The 26,313-nt window shown below is 39.1% G+C and overlaps 2 protein-coding genes and 1 long non-coding RNA gene across 4 annotated transcripts in view; 1 reads left to right on the top strand and 2 right to left on the bottom strand.

Annotated features, from left to right (window-relative positions):
- The window catches only part of LOC126471137 (delta(14)-sterol reductase LBR-like), an 887,948-nt gene that overhangs the window by 40,836 nt on the left and 820,799 nt on the right, over nucleotides 1-26,313 (bottom strand). Inside the window, exon 21 of the mRNA XM_050099227.1 lies at nucleotides 13,641-13,786. Within this exon, the coding sequence (XP_049955184.1) occupies nucleotides 13,641-13,786 (146 nt within the window). The remainder of the gene's footprint in view (nucleotides 1-13,640; nucleotides 13,787-26,313) is intronic.
- LOC126471143 (uncharacterized) overlaps nucleotides 1-26,313 on the top strand; it is a 611,803-nt gene that overhangs the window by 51,415 nt on the left and 534,075 nt on the right. The window lies entirely within an intron of this gene.
- Nucleotides 1-26,313, bottom strand: part of LOC126471138 (delta(14)-sterol reductase LBR-like) — a 765,587-nt gene that overhangs the window by 521,889 nt on the left and 217,385 nt on the right. The gene's annotated exons all lie outside the window — the stretch shown is intronic.

Genomic DNA, 26,313 nt, shown 5'->3' with positions numbered 1-26,313 from the left:
AGTACGACTGACATGAATTTGTGATTCATTTGCGAAAAAATGAATACTGCCTCAGGCATGGATGTGTGTGATGTCATTAGGTTAGTTAGGTTTAAGTAGCTCTAAGTTCTAGGGGACTGATGACCTCAGAAGTTAAGTCCCATAGTGCTCAGAGCCATTTGAACCATTTTTTGCGAAAAAACTGTGGTGAGTGGTGGACGCAATGTGAAAAAGAAAGGACTGAGCACACTTATCGATTGTAGTGCTAAACACAGGGAGTCTGCTCACACCCGTTTTTTGAAAACGCTCAGTAAGTGATGGTGCATGAAGCATGCTACAAGAAGTACATTAATGAGAGAATGATAGCAGCTAGCCTTCAACATCCTCAGGAACCAACAGGCGTGCTACATTGGTCGCAGGAAAAAGGTCAGTTCAATTTCAAAGAGAAATGCTTCTTATGTGCAAAAGGGAATTTTGGTAACTTTTTAACCAAGCAGTTAAGATTGCCATATGCCAAACGAAATTTTGTTTACAAAGTAATGAAATTGGAAGTGCAATCGACAGTATTAGAACAGGCTAAACGACATGCTGATTAATTTGGTCAACAAGTGATAGAGCGGATTCAAAATGTAAATGATTTGGTTGCTGCAGATGGGTGGTACCACAGATTTTGCTACAAAAAGTTCTTTCACCGTGTTTCAGCTACTGGACAGAAACGAGGTTACAGACCTGCAACACAAGTAGATGAAGGCATTGAGGCTATATCTGCCTACCTGGAAACCAATACGAAAGAATATCAGTTTTCTATGGACGATCTGTTAGAGCAAATACCCACATCACCTTGTCCTGATATTCGAACTGTCAAGTCTCGCCTTTTCCAGAAATATGGTGACGATGTGGTGGTAGCTGAAACAGCTTCAAAGCCAGCAGTCGTATGTTTCAAGAATGTTGGGCACCAACTACTCAGTGAAAATTGGTACACCAAAAGAAATTCAGATCCTCAGCAAGAAAGACTACGAATCGTCAAAGCAGCTGCAAATATCATATTAGATTATATAAGATCAGTAGTGTACGATGTAAAACAGTACCCTCCCTCTGATAATTTTTTATGAGATGTAGAGTCTGTCATACCAGAATCTGTAAGATTGCTCTTTGAAACTATAATTTTGAAACACAAGCGGTCTCCCAGAAAATGGGGGAAAATATGTGTTTCTCTTGCTCATGCACTCATAAGTGCTGCGAGGCCATGTTCATTTATTTCATCATTTTTGACTGCTATTAGTGCATACTTGTACCAGAAGTTTGGCTCAAAACATCTCATCCAGGTTTTGTCTTCCCTTGGCTTTGCAGCATCTTATACGGAAGCTGCCCTATTGGAAGTGTCTTCAATCCTTCAGCTTGACAACGAAGGGACGCATTTTGCCAATTTGTGTTTGATAATGCCGATTTCAATGTAAACACCCTAGATGGAACTGGTACTCTTCATGCAATAGGAGGTATAATGTGTGTTACTCCTCATGATGCATTGCTTCCTCAGAAAAATATTAAAAAGTTGAATCACCATCCCTCAGCTCAACTTGTTAGTGAAGCCAGAAAAAATGACATACAGACATTCCACAGAACACAAGTTGGAGGGCTGAAGGCTATAAAAATTGAAGATTTGGACATAATTGCTCCTGCAAAAGGTGAGATGGTAATCTCAACAGCGGAAATTACGTGGTTATATTGTAAATGGTCTCAGAATGCAGTTGTTTCAGGATGGAATGGTTACATGCAACGCTCGACGGCAGGCAAAGAATATGAACGTTCTAAAATAAAGTGTCTTCCATTTCTTAATTCATCACCAAGCCATTATGACGCCATATATACTGTTCTGATGACAGCTAGAGATGCATGTAAAAGACATAATCAGACTACATGCTTTGTCACATTTGAGCAGCCGCTGTATTGGAAGGAAAGGGATATTGTGGAGATTGACCTTCCTGAATTACATAATGTGGAGGTCCAACTTGGAGGTTTCCATTTCCTTATGTCGTTCATGGGATGTATCGGTATGATCATGGGTGGAAGTGGATTGAAGGACTTATTTGGTGTAATATTCACTGAAAACAGCGTTGAATAGATTTTGTCAGGACATGCATATTCCACGGCTGTGCGAGCACATTTATTGTGTCACCTTGCTTTGGTCTGTCAAGTGTGGGATCACATTGAGCTAACAGAAGATGAACGTGGGATATTGAATGACTTGTCTTCTCCTTGTGGTGAGTCAGAACTGTCAGTTGGCCAGGATACCAGTGTTCTCGGGGAACAAGTCATAAAAAATTTTGTAACTGCCCTGAAAATGATTGAAAGTAAGAGACCCACAGCAAAATTATGGGTTCAGTACTAAAAGATGGTCACTCTCATGAAACAATTTATTGAAGCGGATCGATCAAGCAATTGGAAACTTCATCTTGAAAGCATGCGAAAAATGCTCCCCTACTTCCATTCAGCTGGACATTTTATGTATGCTAAAAGTGGCCACCTCTACTTACAGGATATGTTGAGACTCGAGGAAAAAATGGATTTATCAGAATATGAGAAGTTCACACCGAAAGGACATTTTACAATCCGGCGATCAGAAAAGTATTGGACAGGGGTTGCTTCTGACATGACTATAGAACAAACATTGATGAGAACCATGAAGAGTTCTGGAGGACTTACTTCTGGCCGAGGAATTACGGATAGTGTATCAACCAGATGGACATTGGGTATGATTCACATGCAGAACATTTGTGAAGAAATTGAGTCGTATTGCGAAGTGAGCGCAGTAACATCAGACCAGCATGTAGATGCAAGAAGTTGTCGCATCGAACAAGATGGCATAGACTTGCGTAAGCTGCGTGATTGGTTTTCAGTGCACCCTCCCTTTCCTGAAAGTGATTTTATAACGTCTATCAGCAGTGGTGTTGTCGGAACGGAGGATGTTAATTGTCATATGTGTCACAAAGAGGGGGGAAAAAAGCATGAAAAGAATAGTTGGTGACAATTTCCACGATGTAAAGTTCCGTAGAAAAGATAAAAGTTGTGACTCTCCTTTCTGCATTCAATTCTGTAAAAGCTGGGAGCACTAAAATTACTCCTGTTGATCCTTTAACTCTTTTCCAAAGGATGTGTTTAATGAAACAAAGTGAAGAAGAGTTAAAAGCCTTTCTGAAATATGAACTTGCTCCTTACCCAATGTCCCTATTCTCAGAAAAAGGCATGCAAAAAGGAACAAAATCTTCATTCTACAATGCCTTCGTTCCAGTGGAAGATGTGAAGTTAGGTGGACCGGGTAAATTTTTTGTCATTGATGGAGAGTACCTTATCTACAAAGTAACTTAGACTCGAAATGTTTGCTTCAAGTCAATAGCCCAAAGCTATGTTTCTTACCTGCAATGTCATTTTGGATCTCAATTTGCTATTGTATTTGATGGGTATCCATGTGAGGGAGACAAATGTAGCACAAAGAGTGCTGAGAGAATTCGTAGGTCCAAAAAACATTCTTCGATTGACGTTGTGGTTGAATAAGAGATGGTGAACCAAGTCCCTCAGGACAAGTTCTTGTACAATGAATGACGCAAGATTCATTTGATCACACTTCTTAAAAAGGAATTTCTGGAGTGTAGCATTGAAGTGCACCAGGCGCAAGAAGATGCTGATGTTATGATTGTAACATCTGCCATTTCAAGAACCAAAGATTTTGGAAGTGTTGTCATTGTAGGAGATGATGTTGACCTGCTTGTGCTCATGACCGGTTTGGGGCAAGGCACTGAAAACTCATTTTTCTTAAAGCCAGGAAGGGGAAATGCAGAAGACAAGTGGTTTTCCACTGCATCTTATAAGTTTGACAGTGAATATATTGTGTTCACTCACACTTTTAGCGGATGTGATACAACATCCGCTTTTTTGGTCAAGGAAACATTAAGTGCTGCAATATTGTTGCGAAAAATGAACACCCAACCTCAGCGCTTTGCACGTTCAATAAACCACATGCTACCCGTGAAGAAATAATAACAGCAGGAGAACAGATTACTATCGCATTTTATAGTGGAGGTGTCAGCAGTTCCCACACACTAGACCATTTGCGGTACCAGCTATTCGCCAAGTCTGCCACAAAAAGCAAACTGAATCTTGCACGGTTGCCACCTACACAAGATGCTGCACAACATCATTCATTGCGGACTTACCAACAACTCCAAAGTTGGATGGGAAACTGGAAACCTCCTGAGAAATGGGGCTGGAATCACAGTGTTCACAGTCCAATGTCCGTTATAATGAGCCAAGATATAGCACCTGAAGCACTTCTTCACATTGTTTCATGCTCATGCAAGCTGAACTGTGGCAGAGCGTGTGCCTGCAGAAAAGCGGGTTTGAAATGTTCTTCAATTTGCAATAAATGTATTGGGGTCAACTGCGAAAACGTGCCAAAATTTTTATATGAAGACAGTGAAGATGATGTTATGGAGGATGTCGAGGAAACCGCTGATGAAATCAACAAACTTGCTGAGGCTGACTCGCTGTTTAAAGAAGAGGTCAATCTGGGATCAACTCTATGTACAGACCCTGAATCTGTAACTCAAGGAATTTCTGGTGAAACTGAGGAACCTGGCCCATCAAAACGTTGAAGTGATGCTCACAAGTGCGCTAAAGTGCGATATTACAAGTATTACATACCCAGAACTGTCAACATTTTTTAGTAACTGACAATTCATTTTAATTGTAATAAAGCTATTTATTTTTAATGTCAACTGTGTGGCTTTTATACACAAGAATAATTACCTACCTAATTAGGTTGGCTATTGCAGCTAATAATAGTTCAGTATCCTGAGACAATTTATTTTCTTTGTGTGTGTGTGTGTGTGTGTGTGTGTGTGTGTGTGTGTGTGTGTGTGTGTGTGTGTGTCTTAATGATGTATTTTTATATTTATAGTTTTACAAATACCAGGGCCGAGGTGGCCCATAGTGAACTTCAGGCAGTGATGTAAGAATGACAATAGATGGGTGCTCAGCAATCCTCATGTTGCATACAGAGAAATTGAATACCTGAAAGTGAGGTGGTAAATTCCAACATATAACATGATGTATAATGTATTTATAATACACAAACAGAAACTGAAAAAAGTGTTCAAAAATAAGCTATCTTGCCACCATGCTCAAAATTTGAATAATTGGTATTTTTTGAGGCACTGTAGCGCCTTAGATATTGGGAGTAGAAACAAAATGGCAAGAATCAAATTTGTAGAGAATTTTGTGCTCTTTAAAAAAGGAAATAGACGTTAAAGCGATAGGAGCAAAAAAACTGAGGTATTATGAAAAAACTGAAAAAAGTCCGAAATTTTCCAAGTTTTTTGACTGCAGAAAGTTTTCCCAAGCGAAATTTTGTTGGTAAAACTCTGTTTTCTAATCTTTCCAACCATATGAACGAGTTGAAAAAATAAACTCTTCTATCCCACCTTTTGCAAGGTATATCTGCTATCTGACTGGACTATTATGGCCACAAGGTATGATGGGGTAAGAGCCAGTGATAGGCATTTGGCACAGTGAGCCTGTAAGTATCCATTGTGTTCGAAAGACTCCTTGATAATCAAGTGCTGTTTGTCACAGTGCTATGATGATCAAGGACATTCTACAAAAGTTAACAGAGATGTACATTCTACTGGACAACCCCAGAGTAAGCGAGCACGTTTCTAGTTGGTATATATTCAAGCTAGTAGTTGTTTAATTTTATTAGGAATGTGTGTCATTTAATGTCAGATGAATGAGATGCCAAAACCAATGTTACCGGATTTTCCTGAAGTCTTCCTTGTTCAGTCTTACAATCATATGAAATGAGAGCACCTAAGTTCACTTTCACTTCTGTTATAGTTAGTGAGCAGTGGTGAGCTACAAAAATAAAAACTGATGCTTACTGTCTTATTTAAGTTACCTCAGTCCCATATTAAGCTAAAGAAAATAATTTCCTCCACTTAATAGACAAGAAAGTACTTTATAAATTGAGTATGAGTACAGAAGACAAAAATTTGGCTGCTAGTCACATGCTAAACGAACACAAAGTGTGGCTATTTTCTGACTCTATGATGTCTGTAAGCAAGAGGGGAAGAAAATTCAAAGATGATACTATTATGATGATGAAATAATGTATTCATTAAATGTGTACTTATCATGCATGCAGTTTTCACTGCAGATAAGTTATTATGACACTACTCTGATTTCCCTTCCACTATGAGTTTGCTTGAGTCACCTCAGTTATGAGCTCTTGTAATCTGGTCACGAGTTACCAGCACCCCCTTCCCAAACAGTTGCTAAGATCACCAGTAACAAGCAAGCTTCATGCGAAATGCTGACTGAAGCTTCTGCCAGATATTATGTTCAACACTGTCTCCTGGAGTAGCAGCTCCTTTGCTGTTTTCCCACTGTACCTCTCCCGCATGATTTAATTTTGAACAACAAAGGACTTGCATTCAATGGAATAATAGTAGCTCAACACAATATCCGGTCTGGAGTGCCACAGGGTGTTGTTTGCAAGTCTGCCTGATAAATATCGATGGATATCTCACTTCAATGTTCCGGTAGGTATTCCAATACACAGCCCTGTGTCACCCTAGAAGTATAGCAATGCCACTAATCCATGGCTGCAGGTTCACAAGCATAAACAGTTTTGCATTACCTGCAACAGAAACAATTCTTTATTCCTCTTTCTACAGCTGCTATAATACCATTTAAAAAATTATTTTTGTGATGAGATTTTGCGCACTACTGGATTTTGAGTGTGTTTTGTGCCAGAAGTGATCTAGGGATTACATTTTATTTCCCTGAGACAATTAACACTGAATACTGCATTTTCCACTAACAGCAGTGTACAACCTACACCAGGCAGTTACAGGTCAAGTGCTTGCCCACGGGCAGCCAGGGGAGAGGTAGGGAAGGGTATACAAACAGCTCACTTGAAGGCAGTCAGGGATTCGGGTTGTTGCCAACATGATCATATGACTTGGCACTTGCAAACACTCATGCTCACGAAGAACAGTTTGAACAGCCTGACCTATACAGTTTTCTCAGACACATTCCAATGTTTTCAGTAGTTTCAAGTGTATACGAGAGAGTTCATAGCTGCACCATAAGTAAAAACTGAAGCCTCAAGACCATTGTATGTACATACTACAACTACTGGTAGTGGTAGTTTCATTACCTTGGCTGTAGAATAGTGCCACGTATCTATCAATACAGTCATACATTACCATCTGTTACCCAGATAATAAAATGAACTGTGTTAGTTCCACACAATTCTACTTATTATATTATGAACAGTGTTCTAAAGATTTCTAATGCTAAAGTAACTATGTTCATTACTTTCACCTTCTCACATTTCCACTTTGCTGTCTCTAATACCAGAGACTGCCATTTTCTATCTAATTTCATAAAACCTAACCAAAAAGCAACTACCTCAAGCAATACTTAACAAACAAGCGAGCTAGATTATTTGATATAACTACAATTAAATTTTTAATTCATACTATAAGCTTAATTAGTTACAAACCAGGTCACCTCTGGAGCGATCTACAGCTTTTAATCTCTGTGCAAATACTTTCCCAATGCTATATTGCAAGAGATGTGCAAGAGCATTTGTTGTTTGAATGGGCAGAAGGAGATACATAAGATTGAAGGAGATGGAGGAACATCTTTAAGAAAGTGTGTCAAGCACTTGTGCAATACTCATTATAATAATTTGTAAGCGTATTGTTATGTTGGAGAGAAACTTCTGTATTGAAGAAAGTCTCCATAAAAAATAATAATTTATCTCTCTGATTCCTGACAATACCCCAATTTTTTAACCAATAATATGAATCTTGCCATTAACTGTTACATCCAAATGACAAAGGATCATTATTATGAGTGAAACATCTTTAGATATTGCAAAAGTTACCACACCTCCTGCAGGAAGAATTGTCAATCATCATTTCTTCTTAGGTTCTGTAAGAATTCAAGGAATTACTCATGAAAAATGTAACAAACTGAATGAATTCTATATAAATCTGCTGAGACATTTTATTTGCTGTTTCCTAGTTAAAGAATTTTATGAATTATTAACATAGAGAGAGGAAATAATTGTAGTCTTACATGTTCAACCAGCCTGATTTGACTCTTGCAGAATATACAGGATCTGCAACAACTTTATAAATCAACCAAGTTCAAGTTTTTCCAAGGCAAATACTATTTAGCCAAGAAAACTTGGGAAACAAGTCAAAGTAAACCAATAAAAACTTTGCCAGCTTACATCTCACTCCTTTTATATTAATTTATGGGCACTATTGATGCTCCATGAACATGAACACTAGACTGAGAAATTTATAACATTAAGTTACAGCATCATGCCCAAATAAAACGTCATCTTTTCTGTATTGTTGCTGGGGCACTGCATCTTTTTGGCATAATTACAAGACAAGTCTTGTCTAAGTGGATTGATGGGCAGAACTTAAGGATGAAAGTCACTTTCACATTATGTGTCGCTACCAAATAAACTAGCTTGATGAAACTTGGACCACAGAAAGAACTGCTATAGCGTAGCACAGAAGGTAACAGAATGAAACATGCAATGAGATGAACAGGAATGACGCTTTTATTCAAAGACAATAATTATCCTGAAGTCATTGTGATTTATGATGGTTGTCTGGACATTACAAAGGGCTGGACATACTTCTTAATGGAGTGTACCTCACTAAAGCCCAGATTTCTAAGTAAAACACATCATTTTTTTCCACACATTGAGGAATAAGCAGAAAGGCTATACTTCATAAGACACACTTAGATAAGCAGTTTTAACTATGTCTGTCTGGGCTTTTTCTGCTTATTTTGCAAGTAAATGTTTCTGCTTATTTGTTTTATCATTTTTAATAAAAAGAGCATATTTCACTGAAAACTGTGATTTTTAAAATGCTTATATGACTCCTAGCAATCATTTATCAATCAGTTATTATCTTTTTTAACGGTTTATAAAAATTAACTTCGGTCAAATATGTAAGGAAGAAATTCTCAGGTACAGCTAGGATGATGTGAAATAACACTGCAAGGAGAAAAACATGCTGCAATTAGGTAGATGAGTCATAACTTCATCAGTCAGTTACTGTATTGACATGATGAGAATGGCACATGTGGTGAATCCCTGAGTTCCAAGCTGCAGTGTCTCATGCAACACTCATTGGTTTCAGTGTGCACGATTGCTTGCTGTTATAAGTAGGGAATGCCATTCACAAAAACCTTTCAATCAGCATTCTTACGCAAATATGTAAACACGTCTGGAAGAAATATTTTCAGTGACGACAACAGTGTCTTAATATGTTTTCTGCAGGAAAAGAGTGTATCTAGAAAGAACAAATATGACATTGTGCAGCAAATTAATATCAGGTGACCTGAGGGGAGGGTTAAGAATAAATCTAAGTTAAACCAGCAACTGATCAAAAACAATGTTGGTGAACAATCGAGTTATAGTGACATATTTTTCAAAGACTTGGGCTTAGCATTAGTGGGTTCCGACATTCAGTTGTGGAAACCGAATAATGTGAAACTTCATGTATTTTTCTAAAAATACATAAATAGGAGAGTATCAGACAAATTTACATAGTGCAAAAACTATACAGCACAATGTTTTAAAGAAGTGATTTGTAATATTCAAAATATGCTAAATCACAAAAACACACTGACGAAACCACAGATGCATTGGGACAGTTCATGCATAGTGCTGTAGTTGGTGCTATGAAAACAGGGAGCAGGTCACTTCTTAATATACAAATTCTCAACCAAGTAAATCACCCTACTGTTGCCAGATTTTTCAATGACATGATGTGATAGTGTACTGTTATTTGTCAGTGATGTTGCTCTGTATATCATTAAAGTGGGAACCAGATTAAAAATTCTTTACCCTAAATTAGTTCACCTGATGTGCCTTGCTTACAGTTTACATTGTATTGCTGAAATCATCAGAAGCCAGTATAATGATGTGGATCTTCTAGTTTCTAGTGTGAAGGCAGTGTTTGTCACGTCACCAATTAGAATTCAAAAATTTTGTGACCTCCTTGCAAATTTGGCTGTACCTCCTCGGCCAGTTTTAACTCAGTGAGGAACATGGTTACATGTTGTGTCTTATAAAATGCAACACTTCAGTGAAGCGAAAAGTGTATTGAATTTCCTAAATGTGGAAGGTACAGTCAGTTCTGCCACAGTCCAAGAATGTTTTACTAAAAACGGCATCCTAGAAAAGACACAGTGCATTCATAATCGTTTCTCCAAAATACCTCATATTTTAAGCAGTTGGAAGCCCAAAATAATTCCTTGGAACATTCACTTTTTCTGATAGACAAATGCTGCCAGAAACAACTGGAGTTGCAAAACTTGTGTTTGTGAAACTGAATCAGGCGCTAAGGGAAAAAATACATCTGGTTACAAAACATTGAGTCAAATTTTTAAAATCCTTTCTGGTGAAGAAACAAATATTGAAGAGGAATTTGCCAAAGAAGAGCTGTGGTACGTTTCACATGTATCTGAGACATCATACGATGCTGAAAGAAGATTTTCACTGTACAAATCATTCTTCACCAATAGATGCAGGATGGCACTGCATGCTCTGCAACATGCTCCTATGCTGGGCACAAAGCTGGGAGGGAATTCTTGTGGTAGGAAAGTTGACAATTGCTGGATGGTCATTGGTGCATGTGGACATGCTGCAATATGTATGCCAAACACATTCTACAAGTGCTCCATGGGATTTAAGTCGGGGGGGAACAGGCAGTCCAGTCCATTCACCGAATATCCTCTCTTCCACCTGCACAGTTCGATGTGGTCGCACATTGTCATTGATAAAAATGGAAGTCCGGATGAAATGTAGCCTGGAAAGATGCATGTGGGAAAGGTATACAGTGTCACAATAACACAGCTCTGTAGGTGTACCACGTTCAAAGATTTGAACATCAGTATGCTTGTGGAACCTTATGTCTCCCCATACTGTAACACCTGGACCACCAAAATGATCATGTTTGACAGTTTTCCTGGGTGCATTACGTATTCTCAACTCTTGTCATATGAGGGCATGTAATGCACCCAGGAACACTGTCGAGCATGATTGTTGTGGTGGTCCAGATGTTATGGTGTGGTGGAGGGAAATGTTACACGAGTGTACTGACCTCCATATCTTTGAACATGGTATACTCACCAGTAAACTTCATTGTGACACTGTACTTCTTCCCCATGTACTTCTTTTCATAGGTGCATTCATCTATGACTTCATTTTTATGGATGATAATGAGCTATCACATCAAACTGTGCAGGTGGAAGCAGCTCTAGGAATGAGAGGATATTCGTGGCAAATGTACTGGCCTGGCCTCCCTCCTCCTGAACTTAAATAACATTGAGCAAAAGTGGGATGATGCATTGCATCATGTCCACTGGCATCAATAACCATCCAGCAGTTGTCAACCATGCTGGTGGAGGAATGGTACACTCTACACAGTACATAACTCGCATTGACTTCAGCGTAATTATTCTCTTGAATAAAATTGTCATTTCTGTTCGTCTCATTAGGTACTATCCAATGTCAGTTCTTTCTATGTACAGCCCAAGCTTCATCAAGCTATGTTACTTGGCAGTGATACGGCATGTGAAAGTTACTTTTCTCCTTAAATTTTGCACACCACTGTAGATTAGAAAAGAAAATAATCAAAGCATAGAATTAAAAGAGGAATGAGAACAATGCTTTAACAAATGGCACCTCCACCTTCAAAGAAATCTTTGGGCCTGTTATCACATATGAATGTTCACTTCAAAACGGGGAAAAAAATTATTTAGAGTTTGTGTATTTTACCTTCCACAAAATTAACAGCTTTTAGACAACTCCATACAAATAGTAACCATGTTTCCAATAAGCCATGGATAACTCTTATCCCAACTGAAATGACACAATATCACAAACATACTGATGCATATTCTATATACACAATTAACAAATTATGAGCATGGTACAAAAAGACTCTTCAAACATATGATACCATGATTTTGAGTTTGCGGTCTAACAGTAAAATAATATGTAATGGTCCTCCCCAGGCCTCAAAACTTAGCTTTCTCTTCACCACAGATTACATTAATGATATTACACAGTAGACCAATTTCTGCGGAATCTGTTAAACAGATATCACCTGACTGTCATTATGAGGAAATTAACTATTAGCATCTGAAATTAACTATTAGCATCTGAAATTAAGTTCTCATTGGACATTAGCAAATTATGTACATAGTAATTAAGCAACATAAACTGGCAACAGTACAAGTCCCTAGCAATATGCTGTCCCCATTTTACTTTGAGGACAATGGAGACCCTTTGTGACACAAACACCATTACACAGTGGAAATAGCTGGAAACCACAATCATCCATCACCATCACCCTTCAACTCACAACTAAGAGAAAATGATCCAGTATGAACACAAGGCAGTATTCCAAGAAGTGTGGCTCAACATCACTGAGGCCCAATGATCTTGAGAATCAAGCAAGTACTCTCATAACCAAGAAGTCTTTATCAAGCCAATCAAACCACACTGATTCATTTCAGAACTAATGGTGTGGTGCATTTGTCACCTGTAGGGCGCTGTAGATGAACGAAGTGCATATGATCTACCAGCAAATCCCTGACTGAGAGGGAGGTGGAAAATAATGAGGGTGATATATTTGGGATCCAATTCATTTCCATGCAAATATTATCTCTATGAGAATAGCACAATTTCTGTTGGCAAGTGTGACCTATTTATTGTCCACCCCACCCCCCAAAAATGATTTATGACACACTTTTACCAATAAGTACAAATAACCTTTTTCCACGCTTCAAACTGCAAATGGCAGTTTTCTCATACCAAATTAACCTTTGTGCTCGTGACATAGACACTTTTGTACCCCATATTAAGTTGGCATTTCCATATGGTATGCAGGCAGACTTTTGTTGTATGGCATTGAACTGAAATTCATGAAATTTCCTTGACTGATCAACAAGGAAACAATAATTACAAATTTACAAAATGGCTCTGAGTACTATGCGACTTAACTGCTGAGGTCATCAGACCCCTAGAACTTAGAACTACTTAAACCTAACTAACCTAAGGACAACACACATTTCCATGGCCGAAGCAGGATTCGAACCTGCGACCGTAGCGGTCGCGCGGTTCCAGACTGTAGCGCCTAGAACCGCTCAGCCTCTTCAGCCAGCTATCAAATTTACATTTCAACATCAAGCCTTTCATTATATTTAATAAGTTGCATTCAAAGTTCACAGTTAAAGAGTTGATTTTGCTAACGAATAGCTCAATTATGAATTAAAATAAAAAATAAAAAACTGATGAGTCCTGCAGAGCTGCCACCTTGTAGGAGAAGAAATTAAGATTCATTAACATAACCATAGAGTATTAGCAGTGTGATCTTTAACTATGTCTTTTTCAAACTGTTAGCTGCAAAATAGGACTTTTAAGGATTCAGTTTCTGTAACCAAAGGTTTCAGAGCATTTATCTTTATGTCTTATGCTGTACAACAGCACATAGATCAAGGGAAGATGACTTCTGGTAAGAGAGAATATATTGCTCACTACATTTATATGTAGTACTTACCAAATTAAAACAAAACAAACTCAAGACATATAAAGGCAGTAACAAAATCAGCAACAAAGTACCAAGTCTTCCTCCAAATTCCATAGGATATTTATTCAGATACTTTTTTTCATTATCTTTCACGTTCTCGGTAGCAAGTGTAGAATCTGTAAGAGAATCACATATAGTGTTAATAGATGTTCACTTCTGGGTGGCAGCCCACACAATAACCTTTAGAGTAACAAAAACAGATTTCATGTATTTAATACATACTCTGTAAAACAGTCACTTGATGGGTAAGAAGGAATAACTGATTTACTTGATATCAATGAAAAATAATCTGAGATCAAAAAGTAAGTTGAATGGTACAATATATATGTAATGCAACTTAAGTAGTGAGGCAAAATTACACCATGGACTAAACCAGTCATGTACTGTAAATAACTTAAGTCAAATCACTTTGTTAATTTTTAAGTGCTCATGTCACATGAAGTCCTGTTCATTGTGTTCACCACACAAAAACATTTTTATTAAAACTGTGTATCACATTTTGTTCGAAATCAGAGATTTTTTTTCCAGCAATGTATGCAATGTAAAAATTTTCTAGACACATTAAAATTGTTTTCTTGAACCCACATCTGTAAACTTTAAAGACTTTGCACATGAAAGCACATTTCTAGGTTCACATGTCCATATATCACAGCTTTAACCTGCCTGGAAAGTTCACACACATGTCACACATTGAAAAGAATCTACAACTCTGACTATGAGCTGTGTACAAGCTCTGCATTGGAAAATGAAATTCTGAACAGTAACAAATTGTAATACTGATTTACTAGCTTGAAATTGAAGTAAAATACATGCCTGAAATGCTACACAAGCTAATGAATATTTCCTGAATTTTGGGTTCACTACTATGATTCTCATACGAAGCCTGAGAACATAATACAACAACACAGTAAACTGTGATACGCATATTTGCCTGGATTCATGGAAAGTTTTAAAATATTTTCAGAAACAGTTACCAGTGCTGATGTATGGATTTGTAAGATCGTCACTGTCTTCCTTCCAAGGATTGGGCTATTGCCTGTTCCAAACTCACAAATAAAATAATTTCATCTTTTCTGTGGGCTTCCAATATTTCTTTTCCCATTCGGCTTCTATGCCATCATTTTACAGATTTTCATGGTGGTCTCTTTTTGCACTTTTATGGTCCAGAATTCTTCTAATTGTACCACGGACAAGTTGGAAGTTGTGCATCTTATTTTTAATATCAGACTGAAAATGAAAACTTACAACACAGCCTAAATAAGAGATCCAAGGGACTTGGCCTACAACTGAAATATCTAAAACAATTTTTGATCTAAGTGAATATTTTCCTAAGAATGCTATTATTTTTGTTGTATTACTAGAAAAAGATTCCTTGCATATTTTGTTCAGATTGTATACTGATCTCTGGTGGTAATCATCATTTTTTTGAAGAATAACAAAATCACCTGCAAACAGAAGCACAGTGCTGTATTCTTGAGTCTCTATCCTAATTTCTTTGTTTACATTTCCATTAACAAAAAATCTCCTTCTCCCTTGATTTTTTCCATTTCCCTATGGGGTTGGCATTGTTATAAAGGTTTTGGCCATTTTAATGCCCTTCCAGACACATTATCCACACATGAACGACCTGATCTAAACCCATTTTGTTCCTAAGAAATGATAGCTTCTACAATATTTTTATGTAATTATTGATAATCTTTTGTTGTGACTCGCTGATCTTTCCAAGTGCAGCCGCGCAGATACGCGCGTCCTCTACATGCAGCGTTGTCTGCCAGCCATACAGCAGCCGCGCCACCTAAGCGGCCAGGCAGCCAGCGGCCGCTAGACTTGGACTGAGTGCTGATTTAACTGTGACAGTGTACACACGTCTTACATTGTTTACTTGATCCATGACTTAGATGTATTGTGTCGTCCTAGAAATATATTAGTTCAACTTGACATTATAACAATTGGCGACGAGGTAGCGAATTTTATTTTTTCATCGTTGACCCACAGGCTACTTTAGAGCAACTATTGCAAGGTCTCATTGAACAGCAAATGCTTCTCACATCTGTGATTCGTGATTTCGTCACGGCTTCCAATGCGGGGCGTCTCTCGTCGTCGTCTCTACCTCCTTTTCCTCCTTATGACGAGACAGCAGAAGAATGGTCTGATTACGAAAAATGTCTTCGACAGCACTTCTTGGCATTTCATGTCGTGGACGACCAAACATGTAAGTCTCTGTTCCTTTCATGGATTTCACCTCAAATGTATCGGTTGTTGTCGCAATAGGCTCCTTTGAAAGATCCTGCGTCTTTGTCCTTTGCTGAAATGTGCTCACTTCTGTCCATATATTTTCAAAAGCATACACATGTGGTAGCCTCTCATGTTGCCTCCTATCGTTGTCAAAAACAACCAAATCAATCCTATCGCGCTTGGGCTGCTGAACTCAGTCAAAAGTGTCAATTTGTTACTGACGTTCACAAAGAATCCTACGCCGATTCCATGGTACGGGATGCTATTATCCGGTCGGCACCCGACAAAGAAGTTAGGCAACGTGCCCTTCCGTTGGCAAATCCAACACTAGACGAAGCTTTGGCCATTATTTATGCTCTTCATAAGTTTCGTGTTTTTCTCTATGGATCCAAATTTCATCTTGTTACGGACCACAAACCACTTGTTTCCTTGTTTCATCCATCAACGTCGCTTCCCAACAAGGCTGCGTTGGGCTCTTTACGTTTCAATTATGAGATTCATTTCCGGCCAACAGCTCAACATGCGAATGCTGATGCACTGTCTCGCCTTCCCATGGGTCCTGATGTGGCAGCCGAGCAGCGGGTTGTGTGGACGGGTTCCCCGTCACCGGGGACCGGTTGGCGGCTGCTACGGGTTCTGATCCTACCCTCTCCCGTGTTTTACTCTGTATTCAGAAGGGTTGGCCAGATCGTCCGTCTGCTAAGACTTCTGATCCGTAGCAGAACTACACCGTTTTGCATTACCGCCTCACACCTAGGGACGATGCTATCCTCCTTTCCACTGACAATGCTTCGCCGCGTTTTGTGGTACCTGCGTCTTTGCGTGCTTCAGTCTTGCGCCTCCTTCACCAAGGGCACTGGGGTGTCTCTCACACAAAATCTCTGGCGCGCCATCATGTGTACTGGCCCGGCAACGACTCTGAAATCGCACACATGGTCCCTGCTTGCGGCCCTTCTGCGTCACAGGCCGCCGCCCCGAAGTCATCTTTGTCACCATGGCCTTTGCTGAGAAGCCCTGGGAGCGTATTCATGCTGACTTCGCGGAACCTTTTTGAGGTACTTATTGGCTCCTCGTTATTGACGCCTACTCTAACTTTCCTTTCATTGTCCGTTGCACGACGCCTACCATCGCGTCAACCACCAATGCTCTAGCTTGCATTTTCTCTTTGGAAGGCCTTCCCTCTACTCTTGTTACTGATAATGGTCCGCAATCTGCCTCTTCCGATTTTGCGGATTTTTGTGCCCATCATGGCACCATGCATCTCACGGCCCCTCCGTTCCATCCACAGTCAAACGGTGAGAATGAACGACTGGTCCGCACATTTAAGGCTCAGATGAGGAAGTCCTGACTTCTTCTGCTGCTGATGATGCGCTTCTTCACTTTCTGGCTTCTTACCGTTTCACCCCCATGGGGGACCACAGCCCGGCTGAGCTCTTACATGGCCGACAGCCCCACACGCTACTTCATCTTCTGCGGCCTTCCACTTCACGGCCGCGGATGCCTTCGCTTGGCCGGTTCACCGCCGGCGACCTTGTATGGGTACGGGGCTATGGCAAGCAGCCAAAATGGAGTCCTGGCCACATCTTACGACATCGTGGCCGACGCCTGTATGAAATCCAGACGGACACAGGTGTTGCAGTGCGGCATTCAGATCAGCTTCGACCTCGTGTGCCGGCAACGCCTGTTCCGAATGCCGCTACACCACCTCCGGCTCTACCTATCTTGGAATCTGTCATTATTCACAACGCAGCCCTCTCACCATCATGTCGGTGCCAGCACAAGAACTGATGCCACCAGGAGACGTGCCCATGCAGGAACCAGATGACCATCATCTGTCGGAGCAACTCTACTCGCCTCCTCCTACGGACGCCGACACATCGCCCATGTCTCCTGTTATAACAACCGGACTTGCCACAACGGGTAGATTGGGGCACGGGGCCCCAGCAGATTCGACCCCCATGTCTCCAGTCATCTCAACCCATTATCATTGGGGGCACTTCAGTCCGTACGGGAAGCCTCCTCCTCGAGACTTTACGGTCAGTCAAACACCACCTATGGACGTTAGCAATCTACAGGCCACCTCTATCAAGACCAGTGCAAAAAATTCAAAGGGAGGAAAAGTGTTGTGACTCGCCGATCTTTCAAAGTGCTGCCACGCAGTTACGCACGTCCTCTACATGCGGCGCTGTCTGCCAGGCGTACAGCAGCCGCGCCACCTAAGCGGGCAGGCGGCCAGCGGCCGCTAGACTTGGACTGAGTGCTGATTTGACTGTGACAGTGTACACACATCTTACTTTGTTTACTTGATCCGCGACTTACATGTATTGTGTCGTCCTAGAAATATATTTGTTCAACTTGACGTTATAACATCTTTGAATATACTTTGTAAGCCAGTTTCTAAGAGACTGATGTCATGACAGTTTTAATAGTCATCGGATTTCAATTTCTGGAAGAGAGAGATTACTTCTGCCATATATCAATGGCCTGGGATCTTGCAAATCCTCCAGGATTCACCTACTAACACTGAAAGACGTTTAGCTAATGATACGCCTCTATGTTCAAGTACTTTGGCATTTATTTCATGCATTACGGAGGCTTTCCTGTTTTCCATACATTTCAAAGCTTCTTGTAGTTCCTCCATAGTAATTGGATTTATCGTATCATTCCTTCAGTGTAATTTTCAGTCCTATGGGGACCCCGTAATACCATGTAATGATTTATCCATTGTTCATTAGGCACAATTTTCAGTGCAATGCCTCTTCCTTCTTGGTTCAAAGCTTTCATGACTTTGAATGGGCATTGATGTCTACCGTGTAAGTTGTGTTCTGTCATTTATGAATGTGCCCCATGATTGTTCATGTGCTATGCACACTATTTGCTTTCTAGTATTCATTTTTATTTTGTATGTTTCTCAAGAAGAGTAAATGAGAAAAAAATAACACTACTGCAGATTAAGTTCCTTATGAGACATAAAGAAAAAGAATAAATAAACCGCACCAAATGATACACAATACTGCTGGGACAAAATAGATATATTTCCATTAATGTTTAATGTCCCACGGTAAGGGAAAAGAAAATTTCAGTCTTGTTAAAGGAAATTGTAGAAAACATAAGGATTCTAAAAACAGTTAACGCATAACTTTCTTCAAGTCACAAGACTGAAAAAACTATGCAAAGTAAATATAATTTGTCAGTTTAAACAGTCAATGGCGAAGTAAACGTCTTCACGTTTCAACAGTTCACAGGTTGTAGTTCTCTGAAAAAGACCATCGCACTGAGTGGGAATACTAGTGCAAAATATTATTTGTCCAGAGATAACAATGGGGTTACCATCAAAGCACAACATTAATTCCACTAAAGACTACAGGTGAAAGTATGACACTCAAGAGTGTGCGCAAAAGTACAGCAGTCATCTACCATCTTAATTATAATTTACGGTACGTAAGAAAAACAACTTCTTGCCACCTGATACCACTGTTGCCTAATGCACTTCTCGTCCAGTCCAGCACAAAATGGAGTACAAGGTTTAGCACTGATTGTCATAAAGCATACATATTGTATACAGTCTTAAGAGCAACCACTACTTGCTGGTGAAAGTAACGTCATTTTTGCACCAACACAGACTGCACAACCCGTAACCACGCATTTAAGACAGGTGCTTGTGGAAACCTGCTACCAGGACTGGAATATTGTTCTGACACAGTATGGTGGAAGAACTCGTGCCGCCACAATGGTAAGTGGAATTATCACTTGCCACAGCCCACTGCTGAGGCACCTTGATCATCTAAGTGACCAGAAATGGTGCTTTGCCATGGCAAAACAGGGCCAAGAAACTCACTCAGAGCATCCTGCCTTCATCTGCTGCTGAGACCAAGACGTACTCCACACCAGTCAATGATACCCAAGAGGTGAGGGGGGGAGGGGGGGGGGGGGTTCAATCAGCTTCATTATTTTTAGCTGCCTCACCTGCTAACAGCTGTCCAGAGCTCAGTGTGCCTTAGCACACCACTGAATGTTTCAGCTTCTGCACCGCCGCTCTTGGAACTACCTGGTACATTCATTTAGCAGTGTAATGTGGCAATGTTTCTTCCGATATCTTGTGTGGCATTATTTGTTTGGCACAACTTGCTTCAGTTCGGACCAATCATAGAGTCAGTGCCATTTATTGTACACTATTTGTTCATTGTATAAAATTAGTTTACAGTTCCAGTGACGGACTGACAAAGAGAGTCAGTCTAGTAATTCATCATCACAAACCTTTAAAAGTAACTGGGAATCACACTTCATTTCTGAAGAGAAGGATGATGAGACTTAATCTATACTATGCAGTCCCATAATCGACACACAGCACAAATTTGCTACAGAACTGTTATAAAACATGAACAAGGAATTTGAAAATTTAACTCATGGTGAAAGGGCAACAAAATAAAACTATTAACAAATGATTCGTAAGGGATTCATGGTTATGCATATCAAGGAGCTCTTTGTGCTACATTCGCAGGCATGATGAAATTGGTGGTACAAGTAGTTCTGAAGCACACAAATTATTACGACTTCAGTTTCAACAGCTTTTCATGAAACTGAATAAAGATCACGGAGACATTATGTAGTACTGTTTAAGATATTGGTTACACCAGGAAGCGTGCCAGGAATGGTTTTTCAATTTAAGATCCACTATTTTTGAAGTTCTGAAAAAAGAACAGTTAAAGTAGGAACCAAAATTACAAGATCTGGAATGGGTTGCAGACCTCATTTCAAATGGACTTGACTGCATACTGCCCTTAGTAGCGCAATATAAGATGAGAAGGAACTTGTTTCTCATATAATGGGAAAGGGGATGTATTTAAAAAGAAAATCACATTGTGGAAAAGACTACTTCTGACAAAAACCGCTATTGTTACTGAAAGCCCACAGGTGTTAAAGAAAATGTGAATTATGACAAATTACAAGGACAGATTTAAAACTTTTCAGGACACCACCAGTCTGTCTCACATCTGTTTTTGGGACTGTTTGTCATTCCTGTTGAAAATGCCCCTGTGCATTTGCAAGTGAAATTGATCATTCTGCAATGTAATTCAACTTTAAAAGATTTTTTTTTTCATTAAAATTGTACAGGTGTTCTACAAAGTTTTCTTCAAGAAGAATTTCCACATCTATATAATTAGGTTGTAAACATGACATAAATGTTTTGAGCAAAATGTGTGTGTGAAAGGCTTTTTTCAATTACGAGATTAAATAAGTCACGATTACATGACAACTTGAGTGAAGAAAATCTGCGAAACTGTCTATGACTTCCATATGTAGACAGTTTGTAGCAGATAAAATTTTATTGTCCCTTCATTGAATCAAAAGTAATTAAATAATACTGAAAATTTCTTTTTTGTGATCTGTGTTGTCAAGAAATAAGAAATTTGAAACCATGCTGTGTCAGGGTGTACACAAAGACAAGGGAAAAAAAAGTTCCCCAAATTTTTCCCAGGCTTCCTGGTTAAAAAACACACTTTCTCCCAGGCAAAAATACACTTCTTCCATGTTCAGTGACAGTATACTCCCTCCTAATTTTAAAACTTATCAATCCTTTGAATGGTTAAGGTTTTATATACCAGCGTAGAACCTCCTGCCACTTTAGGAAACGAACCCCAGAAAAAAAGGCATTTTGGAAAGATCTTTGATTTGCGGCAACATGTACGCTGCATATTTTTGTATTACGAATGTGTAGTCGAATTCCATCAAAAACAGAATTTTAGTTTCCAAAGCATTGAAATCGAAATCACAGTGTGCTTTTGTAAGCCAATCATAGCTCATGTCACGTGATCTCACCAGTCAATGATAGCAGATAATCATCCTGTTTACATGGGGCTTCCAAAACCGGATTTTGTAAACCAATCTCCCAATACCGCTTCTGGGCAGTCATGCAAACACTTCAAAATTGATTATGGAAATCTGCTTCTGGTTGCCAGTTTTCCAATTCCACAATCAATTTTCGCTCCCATGTAAATGCAGCCAGTATTGAAACGGGCTTAGGCTGTCAGGTTTCTTCTTGTTTTTAAAAACTTTGGCTAATACTGACAGAGTGGCTTTTTGTACAGTGAAGGATAAGTAGAAATATTAGACTGAAGCTATTTACCCCTTGTCTAACTGAAGACGAGTAACGACTGTGCTGACTAAATCATAAACTACTGCTGTTTTCCAGGTGCTGTAGTCAACTGGTCTAGCAAATGTGCTTCAGACCTTAACATGCACACACAACAGTGAAAAACAATTTTGTCTTTCGGAAGATGTGTCGCATGTAAATGTAGTGAAGCAGAGCATAGGACATGTGATGATGTCAGCATATAGCAACATCATTGTTAAGTAGCTCGAACACACAAATAGGAAAAGTTAATGGTTTAAATTAATGTACATAGTGCAGCTACAAGAAAAAATTAAGCTTTCACTTATAATATTTGTCTCTTTTGCATGTTTTACACTTCGATACATCACATAAATGTGACAGTAAAATTTTAAGTAATGACATAAATGTCTGGTCTTCTGGGCCCAAAATTCTGCTAAATGGCTGGCCCTCAGAGTGTTAAGCTATAAATGAGAATCAAACGCTCTGTGATTTAAGAAATTCAAAGCATGTTCGCACATGTAACATAACTCTTACTGCGTAAAATAAAATGTACTTTGAAAGTAACACTTTTCACACCACAAATCACAATATTTTCCCACAACTTATTAGAATTCGTTTCAGCAATTGTCAGAGAGACCCAGAGAATGGACATCAGAGGATACTCCAAGAGCATCAGAATTTTGTAAACCATACTAAATTGCATAATTCGACTTAAAGAGCGCATTCTTATGTCCAGATTCATCAAGAGGTGGGCCCCAAGCTGATATTAAACTTTCCAGTGTGGTTTTCGGGATGCAGTATTATATTCTCATGTTTAGTTCTTTATTATGGCATAATGCCATACGTCCCAAAAGATAACAACGCGCACTTGAAATTCCGCCGACAGTTGACACTAGACAATAGTGTTTCAAATAAATCGACTGCCTCTGCAGAAAAGATTAATTAAAGCCAAATCTTTTTAGCAATTCGGCAAAAATAACTTCGTTGTTCTGCAAAGCAATTAATGCCAGGCTGCCAAAAACCTGGAAATGAAATAAAATCAGAAAACAGAAACTAATAATTATGTGAATGTATTTTAATTCACTTTATAGCTCCCGGCCACTAAAATCTGTTTTGTTTTCATTTGACTTGAGAGCTGTAAATCAAAAATAAATAGCAAAATCACTAAATGTAAACACAATTCACATGGAGACTACCCCTCATTCCACTACAACTAAGACTGCTCTGCGAATGCACGAATCTGGCAGCTTGGCCGGATGGCATCTGTCTGCTAGTTGCTACTGCTGATACAGTTCGTGTGTAGTTACCTTGGATACAGCTAAAAGTTGCACTTCAAGTAGCCAGAAGCAGGAGAAGGTACTTGTCATATGCGACTCAACTGTGCATGCGCATAAGCCCGCTGGCAACTGCTTAAACAAACCTAATGAAAGCCCACTGGAAACAGTTTGTTGTTATGAAGTATTGCATAGTCTTCATCCTAAAGCCTGTGACACATTTTGCACTGTTTTGTTGCTGTAAAAAGTAACTTAAGTCCCCCCCTCCCGCTTTATGTTTATTTCTGCAGTATTATACTGCAGTAGCGGACTGACTAAAGTAAAGTTCTTTGTTGGAGTATCAGTTCTTAGCAAACAAAACTACAAAAATTTAACTGAAAACTAAAAACAACAAGAAATTCCTGGAATTCTAAAAAATTCCTGGGTTTCTCACAGTTGTCTCCCGGTTGAAAATATTACCGGGTTTTTCCCGGATTTCCTGGAGCATATACAACATGCGTGTGCGAGCTATTCACTGTTCCTTATGCGGCTGCATTAACATCTAAGGCAGCACATTCGCAGTTTCCGAATCTTCCCATTTAGACAACATGGCAGGGTGGTGAGAGAAGCTTGCAGTTGGGTGAGAGAGATATGCAGGCATGCAAGAGCTCTGTACATGTGTAAAGTTCTTGGCTGTCTCTTTGTTAGCACCATTCAAATGGCCATCTTCCATAACTAGCTGTGAAATTTCATTACGTACACAAGGCCTGTTCAAAAAATTCCTGAATTTTGTCCATAAAAGTTTTCTAAGCTTACCTTTTACTTATTGTGCCTGGTCTCCTTCAAAATACTCTCCTCTACAATTGATACTCTGCTCCTAATGCGATTTCCACTCCCAGAAAGAGTCTTAGCACGGTGCTTGCTGTATTGCACGACACACCATCTGCGAATCCTCTTTTATCTCATCTATAGTTGTAAACCTTTGTCCTCTCAATGGTGTTGTCAATGTTGGAAATAAAAAAATTACAAAGATAAAAAAATAACAAAAATAAAAAACAAAAATAAAGTCCACAGAGGCCAGGCCTGGAGAGTACAGAGGATGAGGCAGCACAGTGATTTTGTTTTTTGTTCAATAGTCACACACCAACAGGGATGAATGTGTGGGTGTGTCATTGTGATGCAAGAGCCATGAATTGTCTCACCACCTTTGTGAAGATTGAACCTTGGCCTCAACATCATAACTATAGAACCACGTCCCATCACCAGTTGTGATTCTCTTACGGAACATCTCGTTCCCATTTGGGCAATCCAAAGGCTCTTCACAGATTGTGAGGTAAAGGTTTTTCTGGTCTTGACTCATGAGGCATGGGATGAACTTGGTGGCAACACGATGTATTCCAATATGTTGCGTCAGAATTTCATCACACGATCCACGTTCTTCTGCAATCTCTCGGACAGTCAGTCTTCAACAGGCATGCACAATTTCACTGACGTTACTGACATGAGCATCGTCAGTAGACATCAAAGGGTGTCCTGAATGAGGGTCATCTTTAACTTCTGTCCGCCCATTTTTAAACCATGTGAAACATTTGTAACACCAAGTACAGAATATTTTCAAAGCATATTTTCAATAAGTTACCAGCAACCATTAAGAGTTTAGTTTCAGACAAGGCACAATTTAAACACAATTTAAAAGAATTTTTGGTGCCCAACTCCTCCTATTCCATCCATGAGTTTCTCAACAAGTGCAGTAGACCATTTTAATGAAAATTTATTATACTTTAATTTTTGACAATACTTGGTGGTAACAGCCAAGTAACTACCTACTGTGTGAATTATGGATGTATGGAAAGCAGATGTAAGTCTTAAGCCTGTAAATAGTGGAAGTTTAATTTTAAATCTTGTACATAATCTGACTGTTCTTAACTGAGGATCACTGAAAAATTTATTTCAGTTTTTGACAATACTTGGTTGTAATAGTCAAGAAACTAGCAAATGTCTGAATGATGGATTTAATGAAAGCAGATGTAAGTATTAAACCTGTAAATATTAGAAGTTTAAATTTAATTCATGTACATAATTTTACAGTTTATTGACTGAGGATCATTAAAATTAATGAAACTCAAGTTTTTCTAATTACAGTTTTGTAATGCGTTTATCTGACATGTTCCACACCCAGGAGGATTCCCTCTTTTATGGATCTATGGAATGAATAATTAATCTAATCTAATCTAATCTTAAGCACTTATCACCATAGGCTTCCTGCATCATGTGGTGTGTCTTTGTAACAGTTTTCTGAGTTTCACGCAAAATTTAATGCAGCCACTATGCTCCTCTAGCTCTGCCATCTCAAAATTCGCAAACTGTACAACACAACATTCTATTCAATACAGCAATGAACAATAACTAACAGACATACAACACTGAAACTTCTGGTAGTTACATATTTAACACAGGCATGTGCAGGGATACCAACCACATTTTGCTTCAACTCATCATTGGCAAGAAATTACAAATGTTCTGAAATTTTTTGAACAGACCTCGTACATGTAATAAAACAGAGATAAAGTTCTGTGCTTCTGCTGCAGTTAATACTTACCTCTACATAACTACTATGCAATTCTCATCGAACCACCTTCAAGCTGTTTCTTTACCATTATAGTGTCTAATACCGCTTGGGAACTAACTCTTAAATCTGATTTTTCTTATTTTATTATGATGATCATTTCTATTTATGAAGGTGAGTGTAAACAAAATATTTTTGCATTTGGAGGTGAAAGTTGGTGATTAGAATTTCTCGACAACATACCGAAAAAAAAAAAGATAAAAGAAAAAGAAAGAAAACTTTGATGTAAGGACTGCCAGCCCAACTTGTGTATCATATCCATGACACACACTCCCCTATTTCACGATAATACAAAACAAGATGCCCTTCTTTGAACTATTTCAGGGTGCTCCATCAATCATATCACATGTGAGTCACATACTACACAGCAGTGGTCCAGAAGAGGTCAGACAAGTGTCCTGCAGGTAGTCTCTC

Source organism: Schistocerca serialis, chromosome 3 (genome assembly GCF_023864345.2).
Source record: "Schistocerca serialis cubense isolate TAMUIC-IGC-003099 chromosome 3, iqSchSeri2.2, whole genome shotgun sequence".
NCBI lineage: Eukaryota > Metazoa > Arthropoda > Insecta > Orthoptera > Acrididae > Schistocerca > Schistocerca serialis.
Note: the sequence above shows the minus strand (reverse complement) of the source record. Positions and strands in the feature narration are given on the sequence as shown.